Raw genomic sequence first — 19,125 nt, 5'->3', positions numbered from 1 at the left:
AAAGAGGAAACAAACAAAAAAAACTAGAAAAACAGATACAATGGAAAATAAACCTTGGAACAACAGCTGAATTCCAGAGAATAAAAAGCCTATTTATGGCAGTCCCAGGAGTTAGATGTGTACATGCAACATCCATAGGCAATTTCACCTTCCGCTTAAGATCCTGGAAGAGTCTACCACTGCTTAGAGTGCAGTGTATGCTTGGCAGGACTGAGGACAAGAACAATACTAGCAGTAAAATTAAGCAGTTTTGTTTAAAATAAATAAATGAGTCATTTTCTAAAGTGATTTTTATTTTTTGGTACACATGCACTTGTTCTTTGCTGAATAAATACACCCACAGACTACTTAAAAAGCCAAGGTAAATATAAGATGTATAACATCTACTTACTTCCTCCATGGAGAGACCCAGCACAGAGCTGCCTTGCCTTCCTGTGGCTTTCTCCCTGCCTGAGGGCATCAGGTTTTTCATTTCAGCATCACTGGCAGACAGAGGACGGGCACGCTGTAGAGACAATGTGAATCCAGATTTTTCCCTTTTTTTCCCTCTCTCAAACTTTTTTTTTTTTTTTTTTTTTTTTTTTTAAAGTCACATTCCAATGCCAGGGCCCCATGCCCAGCACAGTCTACTCTCTACGGTACTACAGTCAAAATTCACATAGCCACACTCCAACTCCCGAAGAATTAAATCCCCAGAAGGCACTAAGCACAAGCATTCACATTCCTAGCTTTTTGTACAGCAGAACTCACATCTGAGCCATCAGTGCCAGTATTCACACCCACAGGCCCTTCAGGAAAAGCATACAAAGATCCACAGCCAAAGAGTTCTGGAGCCAGGATTTACATGCAAAGGCCTCAAGTACAGTGGCATCCACCCCTCAACTAGAACTATGATTTTGTCCCAGCTGTACTGACATACTGGAAAAGCAGACTCAGGTAATTCACTGATGAGAAAATTGCAGGAAAAAAATGCATACAAAAGATTCAAATCATATCCATTATATTTATTCTTTTGTTACTCTGTTGCTGGATCACAAATTATTAGTACTTGCACTAGACAGACATGCAGATACATAATGCAAATTTGCACACATGCAAATTTAAAAACAAAGAATAGAAGTAATTTGCAGAAAATCTCTTAATGTGTTGTTCTAACCAATTATAGGAATGCACAAGAATTCAAAGCATCTCTACATTAACAGAACTATAAAAAAACTCAAGATCCCAAAACATGAAATCCTTGAACAAGTTCGCAAGAGCATTTCTGATGGGCGTAGCCTCAAATTCACATAAACTGCTTTTGGAAAAGGAACATTAAAAGGGTTTAGCTCAGAAGGTCTCCTGCCTTTACACAACATGAAAACAACCTGTTGACATCCTACTGAGCCAAGAATGTAATACAGAATCCGCTTAATTTAAAAAGAGAGAAAAAACACAGTAGAAACCTTAACTCAGGAAAGTCTGGTGATATATATCATAGTGCTGAAATTCAAAGGATACTTAGGGTAAGCTCAAGTTGAATTTTTACTTTTAAGGACTATCTGAATGGGAATTGAATTCCACTCCCATACGTCCCATTAGACACTGCAAGAAGCTACACAGAACCTGCAGGTGAAGCAACTGCAAAAGCAACAGGGACTGTACTAGAACAGGCTATGTAGCAGTGATTGATATAGTAAAATCCAAACAGAAAACTGACGTAGCAGGTGCCAGATGAAACATTTTGCTAAGCCTAATGAAAACTGAATCAGTAAAACAAAAGCAAACACAGTCTACATGACAGAGAAGGAGACACAAGCATTTTCAGGAAAAAAAAAAAAAAGTTAGTAGCCAGGCAGCTTTGCTTGATGCTCTACATAGCCTTAAACTGAGAGGCTTTTAAGTTTTCTTCCAAAACTTCTTCTTACAATTGAAGCAGAACCCAACAACTTGGCTTTAACAACTTCCAAAATCTCTAAATAACCTCTACTTAAGAGCCATTCCCTGATGCCACCATTAGCAACCACATGAGAATTGTTACTCAAGAGAATGCTGTAGGAAATTTTTCATCTTATCAGATGATCTCCTTATCTAATGAAAAACTTCAAAGGCTTCTTAATTGTTTTGATACAAATAGAAAATATATGTTTATGTATCAGCAAACTGGGACTATGACTACAGAAGCTCTGGCTCCTACCTGTGCACAAACTACCACCAAAATGCTAAAGGAAAACTCTTATTTTATTGAACCTCCCACACACACACACACACACACACACACACACACACAAACAAAAAAAAAAAAAAAAAAAAAAACCCAAAACAACAACAAACTTTCTTCGGTTGTTCCCTGCAGAATTCTCTCCCGCTACTCCTGCTATAGCACAGAAATGTCTCTTGCTTCAAAAAGTTCTTGTTTCCTCTTTGACCCAGCTTATCTTTTAAAAGTATAGATAAATCCAACTACTTTGAATCATCTCCAAATTCTGCAAGCCTCTCTGCTTCCCACATCATGATTCTCACTGCACAAATCATTGATAGCACCTATCAGAAAAATCCTTCCTGTTTTCTATGAAACCTCATTATTCAGTTAGATTCTTTTCCAGGCTTATATTTTCTCTTAACTTCATCTACACTTATAAAAAAAAAAAAAAAGACATAAATGGCAGCCCATGAAAGGAAGTAGCTCTCTAGATGATTCCATCTGTCCTACCTTCCTTCCTGCTGGGAAGCTTCACAAAAAGGTAACCTCTCTAACGCTAGCACATGAAGCCCAGCAGCAAAATGCTGCCTACTGTGTCCTTGCACAGCCAGGTGCTTATAATTGCAAACTAACACCAATTTGTCCATATGGCTTGCAAGAAGGGTAGCAAATTTGACTTCTAGGGAAGTTGGATCAGTCTGGCTTATTTTAACGTATGCAGTTCTACTTTAAGTCCTTTTTCTCATCCTCTCCAATTACTGATCCAATCAACTCTTGAATTTTTCAAGCTTCTTTCACATGACTATTTTACAAACAGTAATTACTTCTGTTGATGCATCACATGAATTTTGGCAATAGATTCACCTCTTTCAGTAAGATTTATTCTGTGCCCTGTAGTACACAGAAAATGTCTTCCTCCTTCCTTTTGATAAGTGACCCTCCTGCTTTCATCAACTCTTCCTTTACTTCTGCACTTTCCCTTTCAATGACCAACCTGAACAATATATATTGTGCTGCCATTGTCTTCGTCATCTGATAACAGAGTGTTATCTTTATTTTTGAAAACTTAAATCACACTTATTCAAAAATACCTGCAGGTTTAAGAGCTGATCTAGTCTTTCAGCAAACCTCTTTTGCATTCTTTTCAAGTTGCTAAAGCTGATGCTAATGCTCAGCTATTCTTTTTCCCGCTGCAAGGAAACATATTCCAGAACCTATTTACCTCTTTTCTCATCTCCTACTTTTCCCCCCTTCCACCTTAGGCTACTTAGATGCATAATATATTTTGGGATCAGCTGCGTCAAAAGTATTGTACATTAACATCTGAAATGGCATCCTGTACACTGGTAAAGGGAGCTGAGCAAAGCCCAGTACTTACCAGTCTGGTGTTTGTTGGTCGGGACTGCGCAGACACAGGACGCTACAAGAGACACAAAGGGAATAAAAATCTTGTGTTCTTCAAGACACTATCATCCCTGCCTGAGCTCCAGAGAAGTGGCGAGTGCCCTAGCTAAAGCGCAGGGAACTAGCTAGTAGCTACTATAATGTCATTTCAGATCCTGCTCCACAGATCCTCCATAAGTGGATCCTGTCCCTGTTCCAGACACAGCATTAATCTCAAACCCAGATGTGCTCAAGAGTTCAAAAGGCATCTGAACAGAGACATGATTTTTAAAAGCACATAGCTCTGCAGGAGGGTGATGAACTCTACTATCATGACCAAAATGCTTGATTTTTGTATGATAAATATTTTCCTCTAAGTAACTCTAACTGTATTAAAGAGAAACAGATGCTGTCAATCTGAATTGTTAATAGAACAGAGGAGAAAAATAGTAAAAATCCTAAAATTCCAGAAGACATTTCCTTTAAACATTTCAACAATAGCCCAGTTCTAGCAGAGAATGTTACTATAACATTCAAGTGCAAGTGTAGAAACAAACAGCAGAATAGCAAGAAACAGCCTGTATTACTTAATAAGGATTGATTTGGCATCAAGCCTATAAACAAGACCAACTCAGTAGTAGGGGTAGCTTCAAAAGAAAACTATCATCGTAAGAGTTTAGCTTCTTCTTGCATTTGGTGGTAGTCAGGCTGCTTTCCTCCTCTCCAATGCCCAAGAGGAGCAAAGGGCTTAAGAAAGGACCCTCCAGAGGCCTGTCTATCATTTTCAGCTGCACTACAGCCAAGTTCTTCTCTACGGTTAGTCCTTACAAAACAGGCTGAGGTCCCTTTATTGCTCATAATTAAATGAAAGGGCTTCAGGCCAAATCAACAATAAGTTACAAAGGAAGCAGCTAAATTGTTTATATCTCCAGAGGGTCCTGGTGATCTGAGAATCAAACCAGAGAAATTGCACAAGGAACTGGCAGTCCACTCTGGAGAGAAACTCAGAAACAGAAGTCACTACAACTATCTCATGAACAAGAATGTTTCAGGATGTGTTTCTCAGGAAGTGACTTTTCCACAGATAAAGATGGCCTCTGTGAACAATTTAATTTCAAAGACACCATGGAGTTAAACAAGAGCTTCAAAAGTACCCTTTGCACTGAAAGTGGGAAAGTTATCAAAGGTCCAATGCAACCTGAGATAAAATGAATTCAGCAAAGAACTGGGCAAAAAATATTGAACTATGGAAAAACCTTTACACCCATTTACCCACAAGTTTTCCATTTAGCTACTAAAAAAGCTCTAAAACTTGATCATCATATTAGAAAGCTGTTCTTTGTAAGTGAAACATACGAGATAGGTGATGGGAAGGTATGTCCTAAAAGAGTAGCCCTATCTACTGCTTTCTAATATGAAATTTAGCTTTTAAGCAAAATCGATCAAGTTAAAATGGTCCATAAAATTCATTTTTTTTGCAACTGGTCAATTCTCTAAACTGTCTTCTCTGAATACTTTCAAAGAGTTGAAGAAAAAAACAAAAAGACTTCTAGGCACTGGGGTCTGATCTAACTGCTCTAAGAAAGCTATTCATTCTTTTTAGAATGGTGTCCGATTTATCTCATATACCTTTTACGTGTCATAGAGACCTCTTTGATAGTCACATAAATCTGTACAATATCCCATCTTTTAAGCTGGGTTCAGAAGCTGTAGATATGTGTCTCATAGATACTCAAATGTCATCTTTGTTATCGCATCTCACAGTGATTCCAGGTTCTGAGTTTTACAAGAAAAGGATGACAATTTGTATGGAGTTTTCCATGTGCTACAATGGATACTGTGCTGTTATTCTGTCACTGAACAAAAATGACTTTTAATTTCCTACTTGAGTTGACCTAAACACCAATGCCACATATCACTCACAGGAGTGCATGTTCCATCTGTAGAGAGCTGGGATATATTCACTGGCACTAAAAACCTTGACTCAGGATTCACTTCTTGCATATCTGTCTCATGAGAAACACCTTTGAAAAAACAAATGAAACAGGGGATCTCCCTGCCATTTGCAGGTGCCCCAGCATCACAGATATTTAAGGGATTTATCTGGTAGCCAGAAAGAGACAGAGGACAGAGCTGCCTTTAAACACTACAGTGCTAAGAAAGCACTATCCAAACAGAAGAGGTAATGGGTAGTCACAGCAAGCCACATGAGGCCTCAGCCCAAGGAACCAAGGGAAGGGGAAGATTCTGGGAGGAAAGGTTTGAATTTCAAATGCAAAAGCACTTTCTGCTTCAAAAGAAACATCTTCATAAAGCTATAGGGTTCTGGAAGCTTACTGCCCACAACAAAATGCAATTGGCTGAAAAGCCCATAACTCAGCTGCATTCATGAGTTTCTTCTCATTTACTTATGTCAGAAGTCCAGAGCACCTCATTCATTCACTGTGGTTCTTTGAGCCTTGGAGGCAAATTGAATGGAAAAAGGTTTCTTGCTGTTCTCCTCGGCTCTGGCTTAAGTCACTTACCTGAGGCTTCTGGTATGGATTTCTCCTGACAGATTCAGATGAGTGATAAACTGCCCGGCTTGACCGCTGGCCTGGATCCTGGCATACGAAGCCTAGGGGGATCAGGAACCATATGAGAACTTTTAAAGAGAGAAAAACTCCAAAATATAAACCTCATATTTCTGTTGATGATGTAAGCTTACATATGGCCCTCCTGTCTTTGTCCAAGTCCCCAAAGCCCCAAGATTTTCTTTCTTTGTCTGACTTTTTTAAAACTCAAAGTTTGCACACTGCATTACATTTTAGGAACTTGCTTCAAAATTAAGTACTTAAGATGGGCTGCTGAGTAACAACACATAGATATACTCCCTTTCTTAAACAACTGAGCAGCAACTTGATGACAGTTCTTTCTACTTTAGGGTAACCTAGGGTTGCTCAAGTAACCAAACCAAGATGTTTGAGGAACGCCTGAAAGGTACCGTGTACTGGAAAGTCATGTAGCTTTCACAATCTTGACTCAAGGTCTACAAAGTCTAACAAGAAAATCCACACAGTCTCACCAATAATTCACCTAAAATGATTGGTGACTTAAAAAAAAAAAAATACTCAAGTTGCCTGTTTAACAGAAGTAACCTGCCTAAAAATTTCTTTAAACACTACAGTGGAGATGGGTATCATCTCCAAAAAACAAACTAGAGACCTTTAACATCACCTCAGTATCACTGAGCTGAGGATTAGTCACAGGATGAATACCAATAAAATACCTCATAAAATTTCCCCAAACTAAGTGCAGCTGCTCTCTTTAACCTGAATTCTCCTCTGTTACGCTAAAAAAATCCAGTGTCATAACTTATTATAGCTTTCCAACATGCAGCTCAAACATAGCTTTTATTGGTTTTAAACGAGATAAATATTCAAGCAGCTTTTTGTTACACTCACCTACAAGGGTGAACATATCTGAGAGCATGCTAGCTTTGATCTTCAGGTCCAATGGAGCATCACTATCCCCACATGGAATAAAGGACAAAAGGAATTATTTATCTGATATGAAATGAGAGGACTGCATCAATACCCAATGCTTTCCAACACATTTTCTTTGCATTGGTCCTTAACATGATCATCAGAGAACACACAAGCACCCGGGTGACTAATACATATAGGTAAACAGAAAATGGCAAAATATTAACCTATTTCTGTTTATAAATATGGTGTCTCTTGATTTTAACCATTTTCCCAGATTTACTCTTTGAATTCAACATGTGCAGCCTCAACTTTGTTCTGCTTGACCAGAAAAAAAATTCTTTGAATGCATCTATACTGCATTTCATGGAATGGAAGTTTGCTGCATATTTTTTAAAAACAACAATTACCTATGTCTCTTCCACATAAAATAATGAAGTCATATGGGTCAGCTCTGATGGATAAGGACAACTGATAAGAAAAAGTGACAGAATACAGGGATATCAGACAGTGGGGGCAGGCAGAAAGCATACTTATTTCTATCCAGTGGGAACAACAATGAATAGAGTAAAACCCAGGCAACAATGAATAGAGTAAAATTTAAGCATAAGTTTAAGATAAGCAAAGTTTGTTTTCTTCACAGCTGAGAAACAAGCCCTTTTCTACAGCATAGTGAAAGATGCCAACAATTTGGGCAACAAAGCTAGCAATCATAACAAAACAGAGCAAAGGATGCAAACATGAATTAGCTTTAAAGTCACTGTGCGCACGTATGAGTGAGAACCAACAAACCGGGAGATGAAATGTTGTGGAAATACTCTCATTGCAACTAAAAGAAAAATGGGTATTGTGGAAGCTGCAGCAGTGAGATAGAAATGTACATTGAAATAATCAGAATGCAGGATAAGACAGGTGTAGAGATGGTTATTCCAAAAATATATGTATAATTTCAAGCTAATTAATACTGCAATATCTTTGAGATATTAGACACATTATAAAAATATATTATGCATCTACACTCTCATAAAGTTAATGTTTAGTCCAGAAAACACTCGTCTGTACCTCTACAAAAAGAAATCCTGAAGTGTCATTAGAGTTTGAGGTCAGAGTAAGGGCCAAGAGGGTATTCACACTATGGACTTTACAGGAAGATAATAATCTGAGTGCAAGCATGCACCTATATACTCCAGCCCAGCATAACGCCTGAACAGTGCTTTGCCTCCAAAATCTTAAAGCGTCTACTGGGCCAAGGAGATTGAAACCCAACACAATAGTCTGGAGAGTTTCAAAATTTGCCTATGATGGGAGCTTATGAAGCGTTAACAATGGTGATGGACTGCGGAAGAGAAATAATTAAAAGGAAAATGGAATCCCAACTGGGTTCTTTCAAAACCTATTGCTGCAATGAGTTTGTTTATGCAAAGGAAAAAGGAAAGGACTGTCCTCTGTCAGCTCTTAGCAATAGAACAAATACTCTGCACGCCTCACGAAACCATGCCCCCTAGGAACACAAGTTCCAAAGACAGTCATAGCCAACAAGAGCTGGACTGAAGTCCCAGGCCCTCCCTCTTATGAAACTGGGAATCACTTACCAGGCCAGCGATGGGGATAAGTTCACTTCCAATAGCCAGGGCTTGAGAGTGGTATCAATAAGGACATCAAAACCATACAGCTCTGAAAACACAGCAAACACAGCAAATTCAACCAATGACACCTTTAAGCATCCAGGTAGGGTGCAACATGGGTCTCTATTAGGTAATTTCTATTTATCTCACTTATGCGTCCCTCTTGCTCATAAGCTATTATGCTTGCTAAACCTATTGTGCTCTGTACAGGTCGCATTGAAGCGAGCTTCCATTCCAGAACTGATTTTATTGTTTCACTGTATACAGCACGTTTCCTATATTTTGGGATAGAGTTGCAAGAAGGATGATAAAGTCACAAAGGTGATTTTAAATAAGGAGTTGGGATTACTGCAATTCCCTCCTTCAGCATTAAGAAACATTATGTTCCTCAGTGCCACTTGTGCACATGTTTTCATAACTGGGTGTTGGCAGAGAAGAGGGATTTTCCACAGAATTAACCAGTTCCCTAGCGTCTGCAGTGAAGGCAGGAGAATTTCTTTGCCATGCTGTCTTCCTTGGGTTCTGTCCCCCGTATTTTGTCGCCTGTCTGACATTCATTCCAGGGAGCTGGACTGCTTGACGAGATCCTCCTATGCAGACAGCTGTGTGTGAGCTCATGGGGCTTGTGATGGGAAGTTCATGGGCTGTGGGGGCGACTTGGAAGGGAAAGAAATGGCAGCAGAGATGAGTGTTGCCTGCTCACTTTTCTGAGCCCTGTAGCCAGACAGGCAGTGAGAAGGAAAATATCAGAGTTAAACGGTTGGTTCACTCCAAAGAACGAGGCTAAATCTACATTTGGCTGCAGAAGAAGAAAAAGGAAGAGGTGGGGATTCTGAGTGTAAACATTACCCAAGCATTTTGAACAGAAGAAATCTCTAATAATTTTAATAATATCATTTCAAAAGACAATCCCATGTTTAAGTGAAGAGCTGTGACTCTCAGCAAGCTCAAGTGGACAGGCTGCTCACCCCCCAGACAGAGAAGCAACAAGCGGCCTGTGACCTCCCAGCCGGAGGCAGGAAGGGAGCATTTTGTTTTGACTAGTTGCTGCTTCTGCTGCTGGCCATTCCAGCCCTCTGCCCCTCTAAGACCTTTGCTAACATTTTTGCTCTTCAAGTCTCTCATGCCCTCCCACACTGTCTCCCTTCCCATTCACTTGTTATTTAAACCTCCCTTTTTCCCACCCCAGTAGTCCTGATTACTCACTGCCTATCCTCATTTACAAACATACACGGGAAGCTTCTTGACACTGGATAGCCCTGTCCCCTGACCATGCTGCTGGTGCTAGACATTCCTCTCCCTTGTGCCTGCCTCGTTTACTGGGACAGTAAGCTCTCAGGAGAAGCCATTTTGACTCAGTCCAGCTGCTAAACATCTACTGGCATCTGCAATACTCCAGCATCTCCTAGCTGGCCTCCACTGACATGCTACAGGGCCCGGGTTTCTCACAGATCTGGGGTCTTATCCACAGATGTCTTTGCTACCCAAGGACATCTACAAGTGAAACAAGATTCAAGTTTTGGCAACTGCACCAAGCGTTGCAGGTACTTACATGGGGCTTAGCCCAAAAAGGTCTTCAAATCTGATTGGAGTACTATAACACAAATAGAAGTTTAATAGCTTGTTATTCAAACTGTCCCAGAAATGTCTCCACGACCTTTTTTTTTTTTTTTTCTACATTTGGAAAATGAGCTACCTAGATTAAAAACTGAAAAAAGAACCCTCCTACTGTGAAGCTCTACCTTCATTTGTAAAAAATAAAGAAATAAAATTTCTAATTTACATGCAGGTAGAACAAAAATGTACAATTACATGAGTATGGTAAAGATCAGAGTGTATCCTCTACAAATACCAGCTTCAGTAAGACTACCCTTTCCTCCTGTATGGAGGAGGAAGGAACGTTAAGGATTGAAATAGAAACGCATTCTAGCCTCTCTCCGGAAATGGTGGCAATGGTAGGTTTGTGACAGCCCATCTTATTATTATTATAACTCTTATTATTAAGGAAGAATGGAGGACACTAAGATAAAGATTTTACAGTGCCTTCCCTTGCTACTACAATTCACAAAAATATGTCTCATTCTTGCAGATTGCTGAGGAGAATCAAATTATATCAGAAAATACCAACTGTTGTCAAGACTCAGCAAGGATAGCCACTTCCTTCCCACTGTTGTGGAAGTCATTGCTGACAGAGCTTCCCAGTCCCCCCAGGAGACGTGCTAGCTTCAGACTAAAGTCTGAGGCAATAGGTCAGCCATCTGACTTATGCCAGGGTCATTAGTTAAGCAATAAGATGAAGACTAGAGATACTCTGAAGCTTTTCAGTTCTGGTCAACTACCACATACAAGTCTGGGTTACAGCCCTGTCGAAGAGGGCACCAACAATCTGTTTTAGTAAATATCCCCAAAGAATTCAATATTCTCTGTAAGCCTAGCAACTAAGTCACAAGCAATAGTCTGCATTGCAAACAATGTTTTTATGATTTTCTCATAGAATAAATAATTCCAGAAGAGTTAGTGTAATTTTGGTCTTTGTCCTCAGCTTCTTCACTGAGGATCAGCTTAGATGATGCATTTCTGTACCCACCCTCTTCACACAAAGAAATTCTTACTACAAAAGATATATTCTGCAATTAAATGGGAGCAAACCTGAGGCTTTAAAGTGACACACACAAATCTAAAAAGAGCTGCATAGTGTGCTTCTGCTTTTGCAATAAACAGCCTGATTTTGAGTAGTGGCACATTTAAAGACATGTTTAGTGCAAGAAACTACACTTGTAACACCATTTTTTTTTCCCTTTTTCCCTTAATACTTCTGAGCTACAAAGCTGTTCTGCAGTACATGCTTATAATGACAGCACACATCACAAAATTAAGTTACAAAACTTATGTGTGCTACAAATTCATCCAAGCAGCAACTACACTGTATAAATGAGAAAAACTACTAAGACTAGCAATAGAAATGCAGCTTAGTGAAACATACTGGCAAGTTTAAGGTTTCAGAGAATGTAGAGTATTTTGTATTTAAGTCAATAAATTCCTAGAGACCACTTTAGCTATTGATGCTACAGTATCTGATCTCTGGCAGAATACAGCTTAACAGCTCCAAGGATACAAACAGTCTACATGTTAGGGGCTATCACCATCAGGTCCAGAAACATTCTTGATATTCCACAGAAGGACTTAGCAGTTTAGCATTTGGCAAGCAAACCTCTTGTATTAAAAAAAACATCAGAAAAAAAGCCTCTACTCTGGACATAAAGTTTGGGGTAAAGTACTGCTCCTGTAGTCAGCATCACACAAATAATGCAAGAGTTTGCTGTATACGATCTTGATGCAGACATGATTAGAAGCATAAGCAAGACCAATTCAGCCTCTGAACGCTCAAGCCACTGAGCAACACACTCGCTTCCTTGGCGGGAATCAAGCAGCATGCAAATTATCCTATCCTGCCCTTTTGGATGCAGCAGAGCTCAGCAGTCCCACTGCTGGCTTGGGTCATGCTGGGAACGAAACAGGGAACTCGCTCTGTTGCTTCTGGAGACTCATGTTTGGGTAAGAAGAACAAATGGCGCAACATGGCACCCTTGCAGAAGCCAGGCACCCGCTTATCTCTCCGGCCACCCTGAGCCCTGCCAAGGAGGGGGGCTGCCCCTCGGGCCCCCCCGGAAGCGCACGCTCGGCAGGGCGCACAGCGAGCGCTTCAACCGGCTTGGGCACGCGCAGCCCCATCCCACCTCCTGCTCACACGTAGCCACCTCTGCAAGCCCGCACACAGGGTGCAAAATTCCCACCAACCCTCACGGTTAGCCCAATGCTGCCAGAATCCTGCATCTTTTTAACTTCATACATATTCATACAGGAATAAGAAGATACTGTCTTTCAGGGTTGCAAGAAACTAACAATCATCCAAGTACTTTTGTTCCCACACTGGAATATCTTTGCCTCTTTGGGAATAATGCTTTTGCCCCTGAACAGATAACAGAATATTCTCCCTTTATTCTTCTGCCTTCAGATTGGCATTTTCCACCACAGACTAGGGAAAGGGGTCCATACCTGTGTTTGAATAGGAGCATCACCACTGCCTTGTACATACAATCACACTCTCCTCTTCCCCCACCCTTTTACACACAAAGTGACTATATCCTAACTGTCTAAAAATGTGCCTGAATCATGGGCTATGTCAGACAGACTCAGGAGATGTCTTTGAAAAAAAGTCGTCTTCTACCAAAAGGAAGAACCAAGGATATTTCCAGAAGTAGTACATAAGAGGACCAATGACCAAGCCTGCTTAGATGTAAACCAACTTCCTAATTTGATTACTGAGAACTACTGTCCAGAAGTATTAATTGCAGAACAATATAAATCAAAGGAATAAACACTTCGTCATCGGAGTTAAAAGTTTGGGGTTTTTTTCCCCCCAGTGTTTTTGGTAAGCCTGTTTGTCAGTTTTTAAAAAGCACAGGGGATAGGATATTTGTCCTAGGATTCCCACCAAGTTCATACTCAAGCAATTATATTCTACTCCATAAGATTTCTCCACAGCCTTAATGTAAGACATTACATTTTTCTTCCTTTACATCCAAGAAAAAGCAAGTATACTGTACAGAAAACACTTGGGAAAGGAAGGAAGCATCACAGCAGGAGATCTAAACTGTTAGAGGAAAAAAGTGGTCAGCCTGATCTAAACAAACAAGGACTTGTAATTTAATTTTTAGGAAAAAAAAAAGTGGAAATTGTGCTGGTGTTCTGCCCTCCCTCATCCCCAACAGCATTACAGAGACTAGAAAATACATCAAGGTACTCATTTTTCTAGGCTCTTTTCAACCAAGATCTTCCTCTGCATCTGAATTTCAGATACAGGTTTCGGAACTCAGTTTGTTTTTAAACGATCGATCTCTCAGGGGATATGTGCATTTTCATTGTTCACAGCCCAGTAAAAGGGAAAACAACAATAAAAAAAATACACAGGCTCTTGGGAGACTCTTCATGCTGCCTTGAAATCTTCACTCCCAGTTTTCTCCCTGTGCTCATTCACAGAAATGGCTAGAAATCCAGACATTCTGAATATTTCCAACGAGAGAAAAAAAGCAGCCTTTTTACAACAGGGTTAAAAGTGGCAAGGCCAAAGAGGGTCAGAACAAGACACAGAGATGAAGAATGAGCTGGACAGAATGACAAGGACAGCTCAAATGCTTGGGATGAGGACCACCATTTAATTGTGGGGGAAGGTGGCAGAGAGCATTGAGCTCTGGGAATGCTGCTGGTTCCCTAGGGAAGCAGTGTGGCTCCTACTTAAGCTCTCTTTCCTGGGAAGCTCTTAATTCATGTTTACACTGAAACAAATGGAACAAAACAGTTTATTTGTGGGGGAGCATCTGAGAGGGTGGTTAGTACAGCCCTGGGGAGGCAGCAGGAAGTGGGATAACCTCAAAGCCAGGCCCAGCAAAAAGTACATGAGGAACATTAGTTTCCACATAAGCAGCTCAGAAAACTAGAAACAACTGAGAGGAAAAGGGAGAAACAAAACAGCAGCAGTTAAGTTTTTTTTTTTTTTTTTTAAATCCAGTTGTTGATATTCTTAGAGTAGCTAAACTGCTACTTCATTAGAAGCAATTATCTAACTTACAACTCTCCATCTATACCAAGGTTCTCCAACTCTGAAAGAAGACAGAGTCACTTAGGCCAAGCTAAGGCCAGCGAGGAAGATGAGAGTTTATCAGGCAAGCAAACAGTGCATCAGCCAGGGCTCCTCCTTGGATTCTTCAAGTCTCACAACCCCTGAAAATTCAATGGTGACAGCATCTATGCCAGCATGGGGAAAGCTGCAGGACTGCAAACACTCAAGTACAATGCAAGGACCACACAAGTAGATTTACCTGTCAGTTTAAATATAAGTCCCTCCCAGTACTTAAACACATGATAGTCTAAGTTAAACTTGGTCACTGATTTAAGCACCAACTATTTGAAGCTAATTTATAGATTTGCCCAGAAACTCCTATCTCGTGTGTGTATGTGTGTGTGCAGAGGGCAGCTAAGAGCAGGAGGAGGCCGCTTTAGGGAAGGTTGGGAAGCAGCCACTGGAAAGCAGGAGAAGGTACACTGTGGTACCAGCCGCTGCTTTCTGGAACTCTTCCCAGCCTCTGCTGCCAGCGAGTTCTCAGAACCCTTTGCCAGCACATTGTTCTGCATCCAGCTTCCCGCAGAAACGGGCTTCGACGCCGCCGTGTGGTCCTCTCACACAAGCACAGAAGCATCACTCAGTACTGTCATTCCAGGCACTTCCTTACTCATTCCTCCCTGCTCCTCAGACAAAAGGCACAGTAATTTAGTGCTACATTCAGCTATCTAGCCCAACAGTAAGTATTAAATGCTCTGAAGGGATGTTTAAATCGATTACCCTTTGCAGCAAGTGCACCTATGGGACTGTAACTTCCTAACACCCCCCCCAGGCCCCTTTTCATCATCCTCTATTCTAGCATCAGACTCTGATGGATGACACTGGTACATCGTAGACCCCTGAACCTCAGAGAGGCCTACAGTGAGAGAAAGGAAATCAACATTAATCTAACACTGGAAAGCTGGAAGCTGCAAACAGCAATTAACAACTAATCAATGAAGATTCAGTTCCTTACCAAAGCAGCTGCCGCGATGAGAAAGAAAAGTTTTACAGGCTGCAGCAATGAACAGCTCAGCAGAAAGTACAGTCTTGATAATCAGGTCCTCCACGCTGGCCATCAATGCTGCAAAGGGGAAGGGGAGAAGAAAAAAGAAAGTAGACTGAGAAGCAGCACAGAATATCTAGAAAAGCATGAATATATGCATATGGAAACATATCCTTGTGAATCAAAGCACTTCAGAGCCTATGAATAACAAAGCCATAATGTTTAGATGGAAATCCATGCAAGCAGGCAGGTACATGCATAAGTATTTCAGTAAAAAATGCTCACAGGCGAGTATGATGTAAGTGAGTACATGTATAGGGGGAGTGAGCAGGAACAAGTGGCAAGCACATCAGCACAAGTCAGCTGGAGTCTGATCACACCATCAGGAAGTATTAAGAGTGCACTAGAAGATAAACCCTCAAACTACAGGGTATAAGCCAAAGCCATTGAGATACAAAATAAGTTTTCTTGTGAATTTTTATGAATTAACTGTTCTGTGATGTTGCACCTTCCTCTAAAGCAGCTGTTCCTCAACTATGATTTACAGAGCATTTCATAATGATATGATTGGTGACAGGACCCTGGCCTGCTGGCCTACAGGCACTCTGCAGTTTTGGTAAGGAAGCTCTCCCCATCTCCTACGCAAGCCTGAAAACAGAGCTCAGGACACAGCAGCAGAACAGAGACAGGGAGCAAAAGGCAAGATGAGATATGTATTAGACAAAGACATGGGTCATACATTGGACTTGAGATGACTCATGCAATACAGAGAACAACACCCCTAGTTTCTGTGCTCAAGGGCAAGTAAGAGAAGGGAGAGAGGAAGGGAATGAACAAAGAGTGGAGTCCTAGACTGAAAAGTTACTAGAGGTGACAGCACCCTCCCTCCCTCCCACCCCCCTCAAAGGGAAAACAAGCAAACACACCAAAAACTCCAACAAAGTCATGCAGACACTTGGGAATCCTTTTCCCAAAGAACATTCAGTACAAACCACTTAACTAGGGAGTTCAGTTTAGTTCTACAGTTACTATTTTTCAAGCTCAGAAGACATTATGCAGGGACTTGAACAAACGCTAGGGAACAAGCAAGCAGAGTCAGATGTGAGTTGCTGTGCCCAGTGGAAGCATGGGAATGCCAAAGTGCACATAAACATTCCAGAGCACAAAACACTTGCCAGCTCAGACAGGGCCAGCACTCTCCAGCCAGCATTCTGCTTCCCTATGACCAGAACTAGATGCATCAGAGAAAGGTGCAAGAAGTTTTGTAACAGTTTACAGTGAAACCTTCTCATTGCTCAGCCGTTAACTTAGTCAGAAGAGTGTGCGTTATACATCTTAGACTAGAAGGGAAAATAGTATCAAATAACCAGTTGTGTACAACTGATTTAACAAAAAATGTATGGTGCAAGTGATCGGATAGCCATGCATGCACACGATGGGGCAAAAAGTCTACTTCCATTTGAAAGCCAGATTCAGACCCTTCCTCCACCATCTAAGTATTCCCTGGCAATACTCTCAAATGGGCATAGCTATCAGTGTTACTGACAACTCAGTATCACAGGAAATTTATTCCTTAAGAAAGGATATACCTCGACTCTGCTCTGCAGCTGCATTTACTCCCAGCAGACCCGGCAAAAGTGTGGAAGAGGGAGCTATTTTATATGAACACAGACTGAAGGGAAAACACTCAGCAAAAACCTGAGCCATGGAAAGATGACACCACATCCAAGAGTCATTCAAACTGGCACAGTTCTCCAGAGGTTGGTCACTCATCAGACTGAGCAGGCCATGGGAGCAGAAGAGGGAGGGAAGCTTTTAGAAGGGATGGGATGACCTTAAGAAACGGGAAATGTAGGTAAAATATTAAGAAACACACCCTGAGGAAGTCTCAGAATATTATTTGCAAAAGGGAAGGGGGAGGACTCATCTCTCAGAATAGAGAGCAAGTCCACAGCCCTAGTGAATTAGCTGTAAGGAACATTTCCCTCCACCCTGTTCTGATGGTAAATGGAACTCACTATGGCTTTTCCCTGACTTTTCTTAATATTCTTACAGGGAGGATGGCCGAGATCCAGCAAAGGAAGAAAACAACAAGATCTCTACTGACCTGCAGTGTCTCTCCCCTCTTGTTTTAAGTACCTCAGCATTGCACTCATGCTCCACTTGTTTCCATAATCCTCTACTTCAGGATCGTCACAGCTAAAATAAATCAAACGAGCAAGCTCACACCACTGGCCTATCCTGAGGATTGCCAGCAACCACACATCAACTCAGGTAAATTGACCCAGTCTCCAGACACCAGGTTCCATTTTCCATCCAAGTACCTGACATAATCTCCACTCTTCTTGTTGACACTGTAGTTGGTCAGATGCATAAACTGATTTTTAATGTTCTTGGATGTCTGGTCATACCTCACAGTTGCAAACCTATAAAAAAGAATAAAGATTTACAGTTTCTTGAAAGTGTTACATGTCTGCTAAACATGTCCTGCTATACAGGCCACTGCATCACACCAGCTAGAAAAAGGACGTGCCCAATGAGATTTCATCAAATGCAACCTCTCCCCAGGAAAATAAAAACAGCTTATTCTCTAAGGCCACATGAAGGTGCACACAGTCTTGCTTTCAGCATCTCAGGGCAGAGAGTTCCATTTGTTCTTGTGCGTTTGGGAGTTTTCACGGCCTAACGTTCTGCTAGGAGTATTTTTCTTGACTGCTGAGACTTGTGGCCTGCAGACATCCTAGCCAGGCCACTCAGCTTCAGTCTCTTCAATTTAACAAGAGCTGCTTTGAATGCATAAGCAGCTATGTTCCTGGGAAATGCACATAATATGTATGTATAGTGACCATAATATGTATGTATGCTGGAGTCAATATTCCCTGAAATCTCATATGAGCATAGCTCACTTCTTGTATATGCCAATGCCTTAGGAAAGGTTATGGGTGGAATCATGTTTCTACCACCACAAGGAGCATCACCCCTACAGAGACTACAGCTGGCAACCTTCTTTTTCAAGAAAGATTCTTGAAACCAGGCACAATTTGCCCGCCAAAGCACGTCGTCCAACAGGGTGGCAGCTTCTCCAGGCTGCTGTCGTTTGGAGACCACGTGAGGACAGCTCAGCTCTTCCGTATCACAAAGATATCACAGAATTTACGTACAAGGAAAGGACCAAGGGACTTGAGGAAAGAGAGCTATCAGTAGCAAGTCATTGTTTTAGTTTGTCTAGAACCAAAGCCTGTTGTTTGTTTGAACTTTGTTATAACCATCCCTATCCACAAATCAGCCTCTTCATTACAGAAATATCACTAGTAGCTTCTTGATTAAAGGCACTCCTGTACTACAGCTAAGTACTTCATTACCAAGAGCAGATCAGCGCTCAGACCCACAACTACAAACAGAAAGGTATAATGTGATAAGGAACTTTTTCAGTGGCTTTCAGAGGTGGGCTGGCAACACTCTCCTTCCTTACTTACATACCTTCCTTCTACCTGTACAACACTGGCACAGGCCATTTCTTGCAAGGTTGTTAGTCATCTGAGATCAGTTCCCTGCATGGCCACAGAAATGCTTGTGGTGGCACATTTGACCAGTCCCTTTCGGTCAACATAACATTCCACACAACCTCCTTGAGCTGCTGCACAAACCACACAGGTAATTAAGATCAGTTCATGGATCTGACTGAAAAGTCACTTGAACAATTATAAAAAAAACACAATTAACCTTCAGCCAGCTGCAGATTCCTCTCTCATGCCCAGAGTGTAAGTGATAGGATGCAGAATCAGGACAGAAAGAGGGCAGTATCT

The 19,125-nt window shown here is 41.2% G+C and overlaps 1 protein-coding gene across 1 annotated transcript in view; it reads right to left on the bottom strand.

Moving 5' to 3' along the window:
• TTLL5 (tubulin tyrosine ligase like 5) overlaps positions 1-19,125 on the bottom strand; it is a 122,807-nt gene that overhangs the window by 84,461 nt on the left and 19,221 nt on the right. Inside the window, 8 exon segments of the mRNA XM_088529383.1 lie at positions 392-505; positions 3,561-3,602; positions 6,091-6,182; positions 7,009-7,070; positions 8,622-8,703; positions 15,290-15,397; positions 17,427-17,518; positions 17,644-17,745. Of these exon segments, the coding sequence (XP_088385509.1) occupies positions 392-505; positions 3,561-3,602; positions 6,091-6,182; positions 7,009-7,070; positions 8,622-8,703; positions 15,290-15,397; positions 17,427-17,518; positions 17,644-17,745 (694 nt within the window).

The sequence above is a fragment of the Tinamus guttatus genome, unplaced genomic scaffold (assembly GCF_059628265.1).
Source record: "Tinamus guttatus ecotype Peru unplaced genomic scaffold, ASM5962826v1 Tinamus_guttatus_pri_ptg000327l, whole genome shotgun sequence".
Taxonomy (NCBI): domain Eukaryota; kingdom Metazoa; phylum Chordata; class Aves; order Tinamiformes; family Tinamidae; genus Tinamus; species Tinamus guttatus.
Note: the sequence above shows the minus strand (reverse complement) of the source record. Positions and strands in the feature narration are given on the sequence as shown.